This window comes from Ischnura elegans, chromosome 2, assembly GCF_921293095.1.
Source record: "Ischnura elegans chromosome 2, ioIscEleg1.1, whole genome shotgun sequence".
Classification (NCBI taxonomy): Eukaryota; Metazoa; Arthropoda; class Insecta; order Odonata; family Coenagrionidae; genus Ischnura; species Ischnura elegans.
Window position 1 is genome coordinate 115,267,811 of NC_060247.1, and position 17,281 is coordinate 115,285,091.

General features: G+C 39.3%; 1 protein-coding gene across 1 annotated transcript in view; it reads left to right on the forward strand.

The window, feature by feature from the left end:
- The window catches only part of LOC124154452 (ribosomal oxygenase 1-like), a 30,043-nt gene that overhangs the window by 11,058 nt on the left and 1,704 nt on the right, over positions 1 to 17,281 (forward strand). The window contains exons 5-10 of the mRNA XM_046528191.1: positions 3,224 to 3,444; positions 3,977 to 4,084; positions 4,244 to 4,457; positions 8,589 to 8,835; positions 9,063 to 9,180; positions 10,096 to 10,285. Coding sequence (XP_046384147.1) covers positions 3,224 to 3,444; positions 3,977 to 4,084; positions 4,244 to 4,457; positions 8,589 to 8,835; positions 9,063 to 9,180; positions 10,096 to 10,285 — 1,098 coding nt within the window. The remainder of the gene's footprint in view (positions 1 to 3,223; positions 3,445 to 3,976; positions 4,085 to 4,243; positions 4,458 to 8,588; positions 8,836 to 9,062; positions 9,181 to 10,095; positions 10,286 to 17,281) is intronic.

The following is a 17,281-nucleotide window of genomic DNA, read 5'->3' on the forward strand; positions in this document are numbered from 1 at the left end:
GCACCTTTTGATTTGGCCGATGCTATGCAGTGTGGGGTAGAGGAACTCTCACTGTGGGCACAATCTGAACAAAGTACCATTGAATCCGGTGTGAATTAAGGAACTGTTCAGCGTTTTGCCTGTTCTTCCTTATCGCAAGGAGTGATTTTTATTTAGATCCGGCTGCGTCGCACGCCCAGCTAGATCAGTTCGTAATATCGTGAGTTAGAGCACGATTGTGATGCAGTGTTGCATTTTGTAGGATAACCGTACTTCTCAATGCCTTTCATGCAGTTCGGCCGGTGAGAGTTGCCCGATGACGGCACAATAGGAGGGGCGGATAACCCTATGCCAGCACGGTTTACAGCCAATCGCTGTCCTCCAAACGCACCCTCACCTCGTCTCACTACGTTGTCAACTGCATAAGGCACACCAAAATAAGCCTGAACCACCAAAACAAACCCTTTCTTTGAATTACCAAAACAAGTGATTCTTCCTCTGGCTCCTTCACACTCATTGTCCCTTCCGTCTCCTTTCTTCGCAGAACCCTTTGTAGGAATTTTCTTAACTTACGTGGCAACCTTGCCCCCTACCCCGACCTATACCAGTCTACTTGTCATCGGACAACTCTCGGCAGCCATGCTGTAGGTTTATCAACTTAGGAACAAGGTCTTTGAAAGCATCCAGTTCATATGTTGGACTCACGGTATTCGGGAAGATATCAACCCTTGATTGCGTCTTGCCGCACTCTTCTGTTGAGAAACTGAAACGAATTATCCTATTTATATATATTTCCGTGTAATTTAATTGCGTTTATTAAATACTGTTTTTTCCGACGATTCTTAAAAGAAAAATATTCATACAAACTTCATTATTACAAACCTCTGGTTTTTCGGTCCTGCGAACTTCGTTATAACGAGAGTCTACTGTATTAATAATGTGACTGCTACGTCAAAGGAAATTGGGCAGGTGTAGATGGCCAATGCTTTCATTGCTGGTGCAATTGTAGCCCTGTATGTTTTGAAAGATAAGGGTGACGGGAACACTCAACTGAAAAATTCAGTTTTCAATTAATTCCATAGTGAATAAATTCTCAGGGGAGAGCCCTCATGAACTGTTGTTTGTGTATGAAGCAAGGAATGGGTTAGAGAACAAAGTGTTCTTAACTTTGCAGATAGTGTTGATAGGGTGAATGAGGAAAAGCCCTGTTAGGTTAGCAAAAGTGTTGTGGCTAAAATAGAGAAGCACAGAAAAGACTGATGGAGGGGTTTGATGGGTGTCACAAAACATCCTGGGTGTATATTCCAGGGGACTTGGTTCTAATTGAACGTGAGGGTCAGGCTTAAGGGATGTTGATAAAGTTAGAGGTAAATTACAATGGTCCATACTACATTTCTGAGAGATACATAGTTAGAGAAACCTTTAGGTGAAGCCAACCAAACAAACTTTCTTCTCAATATTCTGTGCTGACCAAACAAAACCCTGGTGTTTGCCCCCCCCCCCCCTCTAATGAATTTGGACTTGTTGAGGAGGTCATAAATGCAGAAGAGCTTGGCCCAGGATAGACTTGCCGAGGGTGGCCCTGATGTCAGGAAGGTAGAACTTTGAAAGTGGATGGTGGTGTTACTGCCCAACTGCCCATGAACTACTGCCATCTGGAGGGAGTTGGGATATTGACATGCAGCAGGGCTCGAGAACAGTGTGTGAAAGACCTTGGTGTCAAGCAATCCTCAGGTTATCATAATCAAAGTGTGTAATCAAGGTGGAAATAAAAATAGAGTGATTGTGTAAAAATAGAGTGGTTAATCTTTGCGGTTCCCGATCACTCCTATGCTTTAAATGCTGCTGACTAATCACAGGTTGTTTCCTTGAATAATATTGGCCCAGGTAGTTGAACCCATGGGACTAATACAGTAGAACTTGTTTAGTACGTTTCTGAAGGGACCACGAAAAATGAACGTACTAACCAGGAAAATGTACTAACGAGGAAAGTAAATAATATAGCAGTCGGGGTTATGGCAATCAGTGGAAAAGTCGTCATAATTACAATTACTATCGGTAGTTCTCATAGGATCGCCTTTCTGAACTTTTTTCTCATTTAAAATCAAGAAAATGAGCGCTACATTGAAAAACAATACCATGTGAATAAAAATCGCAATTTTTCATAGATTTCCTGAAGACGATTCCATGATTACGGCGTCTATCTCCCGTGATTTATCTTATATTTACAGAACGAGGACGAGTGAAGCTCAGACAAGTGAAGACAAGTCATTTTTCTTTCTCACAGCGTACTCGGAGAATACAATAACAACCCGGAGTAAGTATCAACTGGTTTTTTAAACATAATAAAAATTGGGAAAAATTATATTGACTTTAAAATTACGGCAACATTCGCTTCTGGAATGATACCATATCGATTGTAAAATCGATCGATGACACGCAAGATTATTAGATTACGACATAATTACAAGAAAATTTTATATTAAACAGTTGAAATTTACTTTCAAAATTTGTCTTATGTCGTCTGCTTTCGTTCTGAGATCAAGTATTTTTAAGCTAAGCTTCGCGAGGAGATCCAGAGGATCGTCTGCTCCTGCAACAGTAGTCAAGTAAATACGCACAACGTCGAGTTTATGGAGCAGTACTGCTTTAGATAATGTGGGAATTGTTTAAGACCGTTAAGACTCATTTCTTCATCATGATAACTCGTGCAATAGCAACAATTGCCCACTCACGAACTTTGTGCGCAGCAGTGGGCACTCCCAAGCGCTCAAAAGGCAACAGAACGTGAGGAGCTCGGGGTGGGGAAAATTGGGGCTTCTTATTGGCTGTAGTTTTTCATAGTCAGACATTCCCGAAAAATGGCCGCATTTTATTATTCAGCACGTCACAAGAATTCAGAAATGCATTTGGATAAATTACGGTCGAAGAAAGAGATGTGGAATGAATGGAAGAATGTTAATGGCTAATAATAATAAATTAAATCATGAATTCAGACGTTTGCGACCCTTACGAATATACTAGAGAACGAATTGCGGGTTGCGTCACGGCAAGCAATTGAGCGTACTAACCAGGAAAGCGCAATTTTTTTAAACGTACTAACCAAATGCTTTTACCTGTATTTTGTTCGGATGGTACCGAGACCGAGGGAAATCACCGTACTAAGGAGGAAAACGTACTAAGGAGGAACGTACTAACCAAGTTCCACTGTAATAAGTTTATGACTTACATTCATGTTTTGCAGCACAATATCATTTACGGCAAGAACTTGGACATTACCTCATATGTGGATGGGAAGAGGGAGACTCACAATCCGGTGGGAAGGGCCAATGCCTCTGTAGTGTGGGATTACTACAACAATGGCTGCAGTGTGCGCCTCCTGAACCCCCAGACGTTCATTGACAAAGTTTGGAAACTCTGTGCCTCTTTGCAGGATGTGTTTGGGTGCTTTGTTGGTGCAAACGTGTAAGTCTTTAACATTTCTTGTTTTGGTATATGGCATTGAGAATTGATTACTTTGTGGGGTGCAGTCCTTTGTGAAAACTTGTGCTTTCAAATGCACAAAACTTAATAGAGTGTATTGTGCTGGAGGGGTAATGGAAAGGAACTTTGTTAAGCTCTTATTATTCAGCCAATGTTTCCTTCTTCGGCTTTGAATGCATGAATCATAAAGTAAAAGGAAAATATTGTAAAAAAATATGGTTTTAGTTCATTAAGAGTGTAAAAATATGTTACAGACATAGTGAAAGATTTTGAAAAATATGGGGACAGAAAGATGCATGCGCTGTTAATTCTGGTTATTTTGGTTTCCTGGTCCATGGGGGCAGCTGCTCATTTCTGACAGCGCTCATAAAATGGAACCATATGCTGTTCTTTTTTTGGACTTATTATTGGTTTTTTCATTATGACCCTTTTTATTAGTAAGTCATTGCATTGTTGATTTATTTTGTCAGTTGTGTTTCAAATGTTTACATTGCATTTAATTCTTTCTGCGCAGGTATCTTACACCTCCAGATTCTCAGGGATTTGCTCCGCATTATGATGACATTGAAGCTTTTATCCTTCAGTTGGAAGGGAAGAAGCATTGGAAATTGTACGCCCCCCTGTAAGTATCTCTCTACTTGCATGGTGTCAGCAACACAGATGACTAGGAATAGAGGGAATATCTTGAAATTGATTGATAGTCTCGAAATTTGGGAAATATTGTTCAAATAATAATCCAGCAAGTTGATTGCCTCTCATTGAAAGTTGATCGTCTGCACAGGTCCTCTGAGGAATGCTTGCCTCGATTCTCTAGTAAAAACTTCTCGCCCAGTGAAATAGGCGAACCAATCCTGGATGTGGTGCTGGAGGCTGGAGACCTCCTCTACTTCCCACGAGGTGTCATTCACCAAGGATCCACACTGCCTGAAACACACTCGCTCCACATCACCGTGTCCTCTTATCAGCGTAATACGTGGGGGGACTTCCTTGAGAAGGTGAGAGTGTTGGGTCTCTACTAGTGGAATGCACTTATTCTCTTCCTTTTCCATTTATTCATTCTCTATTTATGTTTACCTATTACAATTTTATTTAAATATTTATATGCATTTACTGGGGAAATTTATAATCTAAATATATGGAATGTAACTGAGAATTTATTTATCATACTAGTCAACAGTCATCAACCATGAGACTGGTTTTATGCAGCTCTCCAGTCAGTTCTCCTATCGACTAATTATAATGAAACTTGACTTGCAATCTTCCACAAAAATAAATTTAATTCGACTCGAGTTTCGATGTTACTACATCATTTGTACCTTGTTTGTACATTTATACCTTGAAAATGATGTAGTAACATCGAAACTCGAGTCATATTAAATTTATTTTTGTGGAAAATTGCAAGTCAAGTTTCATTATGAATCAATTCCACTCCATCTCGCTTGATTCCTCGAATTTTATATCAACTAATTTTTAAACACCTGCGTAAGTCTTCTGCTTTACATCTTTCTCCACCTGCTCTATATATCACCTCTGCCATTCTTCGTTCAACATTTTACGATAATTTTAACTATAACAAAAAAAACATTGGATTTCGTTTGTACAATATAATAATCTATATATATAAAAGAAAGTCGAAAATCGTGTTAGTTAGAACACTTATAACTCGAGAACGGCTGCACCGATTTCAATGAGATTTGGTTCTTTGGATTCGTCTCAGGCGGGGTTAACATATAGGCTATTAAAAAAAGGATAATTTCACCAAAAAAATTCATCTCTTTCCTATGGACATGCATTTAGGAGTTATAGTAACACAACAATTGATAAGTCGGTCAAAACTACAAATTAAATAATTAGTTTTGTTTTTACCACTTTAATAACTGAATTTAGTAACAATATAACATTTTAATTACTAAATATATTCAAAGTATTAATTAAATTGAAATTACATTTTTAAAATTTAATTCGAGCTGATTGTAAGCCCAACCGTGGCCCAGCTCGAGTTGACACTTCACTACCGTGTTTGTAAACAAATCTCCAAGCAATTGTTGACAAACGGTAATGTCCGTGTTCCTGTCGAGGAATCGAGTAGTTTGCTCATCAACAAAGAGTTCCAGAATATGATTGATCACCAAAAGAATCAAAGATGGTTGATTTAGCGAGCAAGAACGAAGATGTGGATGACTAAAACGAGGTAAATTCAAATAGTTCGTACTCTGCATGGATTCGAATCTTTTAAATGTGTAACAAACGAAGACGAAATCACCAACTATCTATCTGAATATTTTAAGTCCTTGGACGTACCTGGCTTACCAAGGCACGATTTACAGAAAAATGTAGTTTCTGTGCTCATGATCTTTCGAAGCCTAAACCAACCATAATTATCCAACGGAACGTGTTTGATCATTAAAAAATTGGTGATGAATGTGATTCACGCAACTTTACTCAAAGGAAAATTCAAAGGTTAGGAAGTCCTCATTCCGTAGATTCCATGATCTCAACTCATATGCCCTTTTGAGCTAAAACGTATTCAATTTACAATTCGTGTTGCATTCGTGATAACGATTAAAAAATCGCATGGTCATTCTTTCAGTTTTTGTGTTGTTTGTGCTCATGTGCTAATGAAAACCCATGATTTTCTCATGGTCAATTTAGCGTGCTATGTTCACGAGTCGATAAACCATCCTCTGTATTTCATCCTTCGCTTCAAGTGCGTAGCTAGGATAGGGGGTTTTGGGCGCAGCTAATGCCACGGGTCTGTAGGGTATAGAAAACTCGCTAAGGTAAGCGGGATGTGTGGGGGCACTTCCCTCAGACATTTTTTGAGATAAATGGTTCAAAATAGTGGGTTTTGCGGCTGTGTGAATAATTAAATATGTTTTGTTTGTTAGTCATCCGTCCCCCTAATATAAATAACAAAATCTTTCATAAAAAAATTCTCTAAGCTCTTGGGGGGGGGGGGGGTTATCCCCCAAAACCTCCCCTCGCTGCGTCACTGCTTTGCTTCGCTATATTTATTTAGCTTCATCCGCTTCATATTGCGCCTGATAATAAAACAAAAACTGTTGTTTCTCAGAAGGTGCTTGACGCAAGACATTAAACCCGAATGTGTAGGGCTCACCGTGGTGAGTTTACGCATGCAGTACGTTTACGCAGTGAATTTTTTCCAAACAGAGATACAAAAACTGGCGCGCCTTAAGTCATTTAATGCGAATGCTGCTTCATAGGGGCTTTTCTTGCACGATTTTGAGCATCAGTCAAGCGTCGGTCTGGGGTCGTGTCAACCTGCCCCCTGAATGGGCCAAGTGTATGCAACAGACTTGGACCTAAAAACATTTTTTTACAGCTAATAACGCAAATAGCCAACAACTGAATGCGTATAATTTTTATTTCATGAACTGCTTTATTAAACCACAATGCCCAAAATTTCTTAAGCTAAAACGTAAGAAAATTTGTTGAAAAAATCCGCGTTAACGTGCTCCGATTCACCCTATGTAGATTCAATAAAGAAAATGTCTTTCTGACAAGCAATTTTGGTACTCATTTACGTAGTTTTATTGAATTTGTACCCTTATTTTATTATAATAAATTTTACATGATTAAAAACGATACAGCCGCTCCTGATTTATAAATGGTGTAAGTAAACTGTAAGTTCATTGATTGTTAGGCGGTACGAAGTGCGCCGGGTCAGCTAGTTTAGCAATAAAATAGAATACTAGCAAAATGGATGTTCATGTGTTATAAATTGAAAATATTAAATTGTAGCGTCCGCCCCGGTCTCTCTTGTGAGACGGGGATCGAACTCGACTTTGCCGTGTGGGTTCTTGCCTTTGGGTGACGGAAGCAATGAATTGGTTCATGCTGTACTTTGTGATAAATAGAAAAAAGGCACTTTACCTTTGGGTCTCCATGAGAAGCGTACGGCTATGCTGGCAAAAGTCGCGGAGGCAGAAAGAAGGCAGACGTTCAGCAAGGGCTGCGACTCTCTAAGTGCTAGCTCACCCTCTCCTATGATGGTCACAGATTGGGCTGGAAGGTACTTTTACTGACAGAGTTGTAACATGGCTCGGAGAGGACGGGAGATTTCTGCTTGTCCAACTGACCACCGCTCGCTGTACACACCCCGGCTGTCACTCCCCAACACCAACTGACTTCCTTTCGATTTTGAGGGTTTTTTTGGCATACAATTTAATAATTTTGCAATAAAATAGAATACCAGCAAAATGGATGTTTATGTGTTATATATTGAAAATATTAAATATTCGGAAAAAAATTAGTTGATAATTAGCTACTGTGTGAGTAGAAATCTTTCTCTTACCCTCAGGGTGGTTTCCAAATATATTTTTTAATGATGGGTCAATTCTATTCCTCGGCTCTGTTCCAAAAATCGATGAATCAGAATTGAAAATGAGTATTTACCTAGGTGAAAAATCGTTTATGACTGCAGTAGTACTTCAAGCCTCAAATGTATATACGACCCTGCTTCTAATAGTAATTTGAAATTTTTTGCCTCGTAATTGTAAAAGCAAAACACATTCGAATCACCGTAATGACAGTTGCTTCCATGCCGCAGTCCCATAGTGACGTCAAGATACATAAGCTGGGTTCTGATATATAGCGGTTATATGTATTTAAATTACATAGACTTGATACGAGTGATACTTTTGTTAACTGATTCTTTCGCAGAGTGATAATTTTTTACGTGGTTATCTTGTTGCCTGAAATTAAGTGATATTTTTCTTGGAGCCTATGGCGTCAGAATCAATGGAATCAGTGTTGGTAGAATCAGAATCAAAATGTCGCAACTGAAATTGGGATCTACCTATCACTGATATTTTTCCAAAATTTCCACATCAAAGGAACTGCCAATGATGCTAATGAAGGTGTGAGGTGGCCTAGGGAAGGAAATCCCTTACCCTACACATGTAAAATTTGCACATATGTGCCCAGCCATAGGTGAGCAGTGCACATAATTATGCACAGTGTTGTGTAATGCATTGTATGGCTTGAAATGAAGTTTTTGTGGGAATGGCAAAGTTTTTTCATTCAATGCGAATCAAGTTCTCTTCTGTTGAATTGCTATTGATGCATTGGCATTTTTGTATTCATCTTGTTAACATTTATTTCAGCTTGTGCCTGTGGCTTTGCAAGCAGCGATAGAGGAAGACCCCAGCTACCGAGAGGGTCTTCCACGAGACTATTTGCGCTATATGGGAGTTGCCCACAGTGACTTCACATCGGAGGGAAGGAATCAGTTCATTGAGAAGATAGGGAACTTGATGAAGAAGCTTTGTGACTTTGCTGGTATTGATGCCGCAGCGGATCAAATGGGGAAGCAGCTTATGCATGATGCACTCCCTCCTGCACTATCCTTGGGTAAGTTTGGTACTGTGGAAATATTATCTATTGTGATGTGGGTTCTAGATAGAACAAACTTCAGAGTTGAATGATAATGAGTTAAAATGTTCCTGGTGGTTCATCAGGTATTGGCTTCTTGTCATAATGTGTCTATTTTCTAAATTTATTTCTGACTGGCTTCCCCTCCCTTTCTTCCTTGCAGTATATGCACTAATATTCTTGGACGTGTATTTTGTCATTTACAGAGGAAAAGGGCCGAACTGTTTTTGAAGATGGTGACAGACTTGTGAAAGGAGTGGTGACTAATAAAGTGGGCATCAGTCCAGATACAAGAATCAAACTGATACGAGGGAATGTCTTAAGGTACTTAAATTGTGTTTTGAATTCATGTGACACATCAATTTATGAATATTCTGAACTACTGGGCAGTTGCATTTCAAAGTGAATTCTCCCGGCCTAATGGAGTCATTTTAATCTTTGGTCCCCTTTTTAAGCTGTTTTAGATATCCTCTCTCTCTCATATCTGTTTATTGGTTGAATAAACTAACTTGCCCTTATTTCTCCCCTTTCGAAGTTTAAATTTTTGTTGACACTGGTGAGATATGTTGGGTAATTTTGACCCGTACACTGTGTTCATAACATAATTTAACCACTGCAAAGATTACCATACCTACTTACTTGAATAATACCATTTTGAAGGACCACAGGCTAAGGCAAGAGAATCAATGATAAATGTCATGTCTGACAACACAGCTGGTGAACTCACAAAATTAACAGAACACAGTCTGCAAGCTCCTGAATTTCCAAGGCACCAAGCCACGCCTGCTGTCATGTGATTGGTTGGTAATGTGCTGAGAAATTCTCCTGCGCACTCCTTCCAATTTGTTTTAGCTCTGCTAACTTAACCGTACAGATACTATTTGGAACCCATTTTTTTAAGAATGGAACACATTCTGCTCTATATAATTGATATAGCTGTATAAATGCCTTAGGGAAAATAATTGGTGAAATCTGTGAGTAAATGGTCAATTTTTATTGGTTATTAATGAAGGCTTAACTTTTCATTCTAGCACTGGTAACTTTTAAGGAAAAGAAAAGTAGCTCTTCAATTTCTTGAAAAATTTAGTAGTAACATAATCAATGTAAAAACTAGCCATTGACTTTTAGATTTCCCTGGTGGCTGGTGGGATTTGACCTGTTGTTCCGAGTAATTTCTCCAGTGGGATGGGGGTATGACTGAATTTATTCATATATGTTCTTTTTTTATTGTTTTCATAGGTTAGTGACTGAAGAGGACAGCGTTCGGGCCTACCACTGTGTGGAGAACTCGAGGGAATACCATGCTGCGGATGAGCCTCAGTTTATTGAGCTCAGTGATGACTTGGCTCCTGTCCTTGAGTTCCTCATTCATTCATATCCTGCCTTTGTCTCTGTGGATGAACTACCTTTGGATGAATTGACAGTTAAGGTAAATATTATAATGCTGCTATCATTTAACTTGTGTCCATGTGTAAGAAATAATAAACTGAAATCATTTGCTCTTTTCCTTTGGGCTGTAACCATGTCATGTTGGAAAGTCTTGCATATTTCAATGACCACTATAGCTGCACTGTTGGGGTGATTATCGATTACTCCTGGTTGGGACACCCATGCCAGATAGGGAAAAAGTTAAGAGGCAGAAAAAAGATGGTTTGTGTGATGGTAGATGGAGATGGGGACATGGAGGAGAATGGGAACAAAGAAGTGCTAGGCATGGTGGACGAGGAACCTTCTAGATGAGGTGTAGATACAGGGGATGTGGATGGAGTGAGAACTAAGGAGAGAGGGGACGTGCAAAAATATATTTAAGCGAAGAATGTTTGGTAAGCTAGGAAGGGAGAGGAAGAGAAGTATTTATGGCTATAATGAAAGGGAATAGGTAGAAATCTGTGAAAGTGGCTTTATTTTTTGCTAAAATTCATTTGTGATTTCGGTGTTAAAGAAAATCTTGGCGGTGTTATTTGCACTTTTCTATTTTTATTCTTTCTATTTAAATTTTTGCACATTTTTAGGTGTTTTATTATTTTTTGGTGCACATTTCACGATTGCTTATACTTTTTTAAGCATTTTAAGCAAGACAAAACAAGCCAATCGACCTTGGAGTTGTGATGAGATAGATCGAATGTACGTCAGCAGCGTTAAACAATGAAAGCTTAGGCTTTAATAGATTATGACTCATTGGAAGTGATTTTTTTGCTAATTCGCTTAAAATGCAAAATTTCGTTTTTATTTACCGATTTCACGTTATTTCGTGTTATTTCACGATATCGCATCTTGCGAATTTCACAGATCTCTTGGAATAGGCTCTTATTGCTGATCTTCCTGGAAGCCAGAAATGAGAAGGTAAAAAATGCTCTGTGGCAGAAAAATCTTAGTAATGCATTTTTTATGTCTCCCCTCTTCCCCTGACTCAATATTTTGCTGGGCTGTGGTTTCTAACAGTTCCTGCATATTCATTGAATAAGTACCACTTTCCTGTAGGAAGACTGTATTGCTAAAGACATCCTCAGCATTTATCGCTACATAGTATCTGCTCGAGGAAGATCAGCAATAAAGAGGGATAAGGCCTATTCCCTTTCACTCTAGCCATAGATACATATCTCTTCCTCCCCCTTCCTCGCTTGACAAACATTCTTCGCTTAAATATAGTTTTACGCATCCCCTCCCTCCTATGATATCTCACTCCATCCACATCCCATGTATCTATACCTCATCAATAAGTTTCCTCGTCCACCATGCCGACCACTTCTTTGTTCCTTTTCTTCTCCATCCTCTTCACCTTCTCCATATCCACATCTCCATCTACCATCACACAAACCGTCTTTTGCCTTTGGTATTGGCAAAATGGTTGCTCTACCCGGTGCCCCCGTGGCTAGATCTTTGGGATACTAACTAGAGGGACCAGGATTGGTCATGAACAACACCCGCCCGCCCTTTGCGGATGGGTCCCATTTGATGAGTTTCCGAGGCTCATTTGGTTGTACTCAATGTTTTCAGGGAAGAGATACAGTAAACTCTTGATTTTACGAAGTCAGTGGGACCGGAAAATTGGCACTTCGTAAAATCGAGTTTCGTAATTTCAAACCTTTTTCATAAGTCACGAAAAAATGTTCGCTTTTGTTTCTTCCGCCCTTTTTTGTCTTTAGTGTTCTTATTTAAATGTTTTCGGTGGTTATTCTCGGTATTATTCATAGAAAAGGCTTTTTGTTATCGATTTATGCTGTGAAAGATCGTTAAATAACACTGAACAACAAATTTGAGGTGAAAGTGTGTAAATTGCATGATTTTGAGTTAGTTATGTTTCTTTCAGTATAAAATGATACAAAATCATCATTTTCATAAATACTTAGCTCTAGTATTTCAAAAAAAGTAATCTACATTTTTGTATAAATAACTCACTAACTAAATATACATTCATGTTCCAAGATTCAGCATAATAAATTTTAAGTGAATAATTACTTTAATTCTTTTATGTGTTAAGCATTGATGAGTTTCAGTGCCATTCTGGAAGTACAAAAGTAAAATATTAAGAAAAAATGAAGATAATATTACATGAATGAAAATACTTTGTAAGTCTACTTTGTACCAAAAATGTGTGACGCACAAAATGAAATGTATAAATTAACTGGTCACAAATGTATATAAAGGATTACAAATGTTAAATGTCCATATGTACAGTATATACAATTACATATTTTGTTCAGAGATAAATTCAGAAGATGAGCATTTTCGCTTGGCTTGACGTTTATACACATACTCGGGAACATCCCTTATGACAGTCCAGCAGTAATCTGCTAAAATAGTAGGGCTCCACTTTCCGGCATACCTCTTCTCAAATGTGGCAATATCTTGATGAAATCGCTCCCCATGTTCATCACTTACTGCACCACAATCTTTGGGGAAGAAATCAAGATGGCTATGTAAGAAATGCATTTTCAATGACATGTTGCAACCAAGTTTTTCATAAGATGACAACATGTTATCTACAATTTCCTTATAATTTATTGCTCGGGTGTTCCCCAGAAACCATTGTAATATATGATTTTAAAGTTAACATAAAAATACGTGTATAATTATCTCACCATAATAACACAGTGTAAAATGAAAACTAGAGCTAATTTCGAATTTTCTTTGTGATATTCGAGATCAGCACATTAGAACGGATAGGAATTGGCTGCTTTCATTCGATTTACATTTTCATTGTTGAACAGTGTAATTATACCATCATAAAATTCCCATTTCTCGTTCATACTTCAACATCAGGGATCGCTTAAGAAATTCCCGACCAGTTTAGAAAACGTAATCAAATAATGAATTGCAAAGTTTATTATAAGAATTTAATGTTATAAATTTGTGGTTAGGAGCGAATGACAACTATTACGTTCGCGTAAGATATATATTTGTTTCCAGCACCCACGGAATTTCAGCGGCAACCGGCCTAACCGCCATTTATGTCGCCCTCTATCGCTCAGTGACGAGAAAAAAAAAGAAAAACGAGGGCCTCCACCCGTTTCCAAAATAACCTTCGTAAGTTAATATTTCGAGTTACTCCGTATTTTCAGTTGAATGTGCTATCTTTTCCATTAGTTATTTTCATTGAGATTCAGTTACGATCATAAATTACGTAGGATATTAAATCAAAACTTGAAGCATTTACGTGGTGGAAGGGATCCATATAAACAATGAAAACACTTTGTTACTTCTACAAAATATTTTGTGGAAGTAACAAAGTGTTTTCATTGTTAATACGTAGGATATGATTATCTTCTGGCGAGTATTTGAAGTAAATTCTGTTTGAGTTCTCCGTCCGGCTACTGTGCTCCGTCATCTTAGCAGACATTGCTACGAAAGACTTTATTCTTCATCAGGACCATATTCTTCATACCGGGTGTGAAGTGCCATGTTCATATAGTATTTCTCTCTTCTTTTATGCCGACAGGAGCAAGGTTCCAACCGGAAAACGACAGGAGAAACATCTTCCATTATCGGAGAAATAAAGAGAGAAACTTTATTATCCGCATTGATTGTTTTCCTACAAGAGATGTTTCATCATTTCTCAACGTGTGTGAAGTATTGGTTCACTTGCGTGAATTCCCAAAAATGACACGCAAAAACCTGTACATTCACCTCATTTAGTTTTCGTGCTCTTTCTCCGCCGTATTGAAAGTTATGCAAAGAATCATTGACGTAGAGAAAAGATTTTCTTAGCTTTAGCACTAAAAAATAGTCGCGACATAATCGTAAATAAATATAGTGAGGAAAGAGCAAAGAAAATAATTTCAATTGAAACGTCAGCAGAGAAGAAGAGACACAATTATAAGCGCGGCTCCATTTCCCCGACAGTGGAAGATACTTCTTCAGCCTCTCTCCGGTTAATAACTTACCCCCGTTGCAGGTAAAGATGAACCATGCCCTTCTCCACAATCGGGGAACGTTCCCAGTGGGTGGGGTGAATAAGAGTGGGATGGGGATTGCCTGAGGGAAGAAGTGTGGTCAGCACAAGGACTGGTGAAGGGGGCAGGAGAAAGAAGGGTGGGGAAAGGGCCTTCAGCTCTGCCTCAGTTTACGTTTGGGGGGCATATTTTTCTACGACGCACTCAAGCTCAGTAACCTTAGGGGGGAATGAATGGGAAATGCTGGGGAAGGAGGGGTTTGGGATGCGTAAGGTGGGTGTCAGCAAGATCAGCAGAAGGCCGCGGGAGGAAGTAAACAAAGACTTTGGAAAGATAGATCTCTCGGCATGGGAAAATGGGGAGACGCGCGAGAAGAAAGTTCATGGTTAGAGTTAGAAGTGTGTCTTCATTACGAGTAGCCTGAAAAATAAGTTTGTGGTTAATAGAGCCCAATACTTAAGATATTTAAGTTGTTTACTCAGGAAGGCTATTGTATACACGAAAAGACACTACTAAAAAAAACTGTTATTTTTTTCTTTTTGCCCTTCTCCATCGCCGCTTCCACCATGGTTTCTCACTTGCATAAATGGGAATGAAATTGGGGACCTGACTCGTTAGCCAGATAAAAATATCTTAATGTTTGGAGGGCAGCGTGTACTTCTTTTTTATTTGGTGAAATTACTTCCTCACTTTCATCTTCGTCGTCACTGCTAATTCTGACCAGTCCCGGCCGCTGCTTCTTCCGACGTATGTACCGGCGTCCCATTGTCGCAAGCCCGGAGATCATCGTCAAGGGCAATATAATCGTTTGATGTTGCGCGCTGTGCTCTTCCTGCTTTTTCCGAGAATTTTTCAAAATCATCTTTTAAGCCTCTAATATCCTCCGCGATTTTATCCGCTGCAGCTTCCTGAAGGTATAACGTAAAGAATCAACTATAGACGTGATATTGTAGCAGTAGAATTTCGAGTAGGCTAGTTGTATCAATTGCCAACCTCGAGAACATCCTCATGATGCGCTATCAAAGGGAATCCGGCCGATTTCCAGCAATTTGCGATTGTACTGGAGGAAATAAAGTGCGTCTTTGAACCGTGTTCCTGCAATGAAAAATGACAATTTTAACTTTTTTAATTTCAAGGTTAACTTGGCCATTTTAGCAAAGTTAACAAAATCGTTATTTCTCGTCGCAGAAACACGGTTCAGAGACGTACTTGAAAGCCTGATTGGCAGGAGTGCGATGCAAACAATTATTTTTGATGATGGCATTGATTGATAGATTTTCAAAATGCAGTCAGAGCGGTCACTTTTGGGGAGAAAGGCTCGGAGGGTCGAAGAGAGGGGCCAGCGAGGGTGAGCTCGTCGAGGAAAGGGTCCCGGATTAGGGACCCTTCGAAGTGCTTCGGCGAAAAGTAGTCAAGTAGTCTTCGAAGTACGTTCACAGCAGCTTGCCTTGCGAACGTACCAGGTACGTTCACAGCAGTGCAAAGGGTTAATTAAGAGTGTAAGAAATACCCCGCGTGACCTTCTTGACATGTTAAACTACGAATCATTGTCGATGCGATGTTTACGAATAGGCTCGTAAATAGGGGCTTTATGTCAGTCGCGATATTTTACTTAACTCCTACTTCCCCTAATTTCCCACCGTGAGGTTTTAGGCGAACCCTTTCTCTCCAAAGTTGCACTATCATTTACGATTTCACACTTTTGATGAACCACAGTTGGAAGCGCTGATTTTTTTAGCTACATACGCCGGCGTAACTAGTTTTGTTGACAAATATTTCGCCATAGTTCGTATAAACGAATACCTTTCGCTCCTGGGGACCGATCCGGGGTTCGTAAATTCAAAACATTTCGTAAAATCGAAACTTCGTATAATCGAATAGCACCATGTATTTACCATAGGCTTTTCGCCGGGACCGCACTATCACTTCGTATAATCGAAAAATCCTCATATTAGCGTCTGAAGATGATTTTTGAAAAATCAGGTGCTCAGCGTAATGAAAATTGCTCAGCAAGACAGATGTTGACTGTTAACCAGGTATGTCCTTCAAAACTACGCGTTTCTCTACGTTTGATAAGCGATTTCTATATGCAGTATAAATGCCGCGGGATGCCCACTCGTGGCAGTATATTTAGCACGCGCTCCGGAGCGAATCACCCCGCACGATCTTTTCCATGTTCACCTCTGGGGTACCGACGTGACGGCGCAATGATTACAAGAAATTCAAACAGGAGCATTTTAAAAATACGTCACTAAGGGAGAAACTCCCCTGCCTGCTGCTTGATTTTGACCCAGGGTTTCAGATGACTGACTCACGCTGAAAAACAAGGCCACTCAGTTCCCCCTGGACTTGCGACCGGTGAAGGGGAGGGGGGAAGATAAGAAGTTTGTGTAAGAGGCGCACCCCCATTTTCGGCTGCAACTTCTGGGAAAAAAGGTGTGCCTCTTACACGCGCTTATACGGTACCTTTCATCTGGCTCCTACCCTTCGACCTATCTGGCATGAGTGGCCCTACCAGGAGTAATTTAGAATTAATCCCACCAGTGCAGCTCTTGGAGTCATAGGAACGCACAAGCCTTTCAACAGTGGCAAGGTTGTAGCTCAAAGAAGAGGAGAAAGCATATGGCAATAATTATTTCCGCCTGATCTTTTTTTCCAATCACAACCTTATTATATTCATCTGGACTACATGTAAAAAGGAGGAGATGATTATATTATGAGGAAATAGCTATATTATTATAGTTAGCTTATATTATAGTTATAGTAAGAGTAACTGATGTGTAACAAGGGTAAGTCCTTATGCTTAAAGCATTGGGAAATGGACTCAAAGGCTCCAAGTTCAAACCTGGGCGAAGCCTTTGGACATTCCATCCATGAATTCCTCGCATTAAAGTTTGTACAGGGCAGTAGTATTTATGTTTTTGTTTCCATAATTTCCTTATTTTTAAAATTATAATTAACTGATTCATTATTTTTCATCTTTGTGCATGGGGTGGGACGGTATTTTCCAGCTTTTGCTGTTTTCCTCCTAC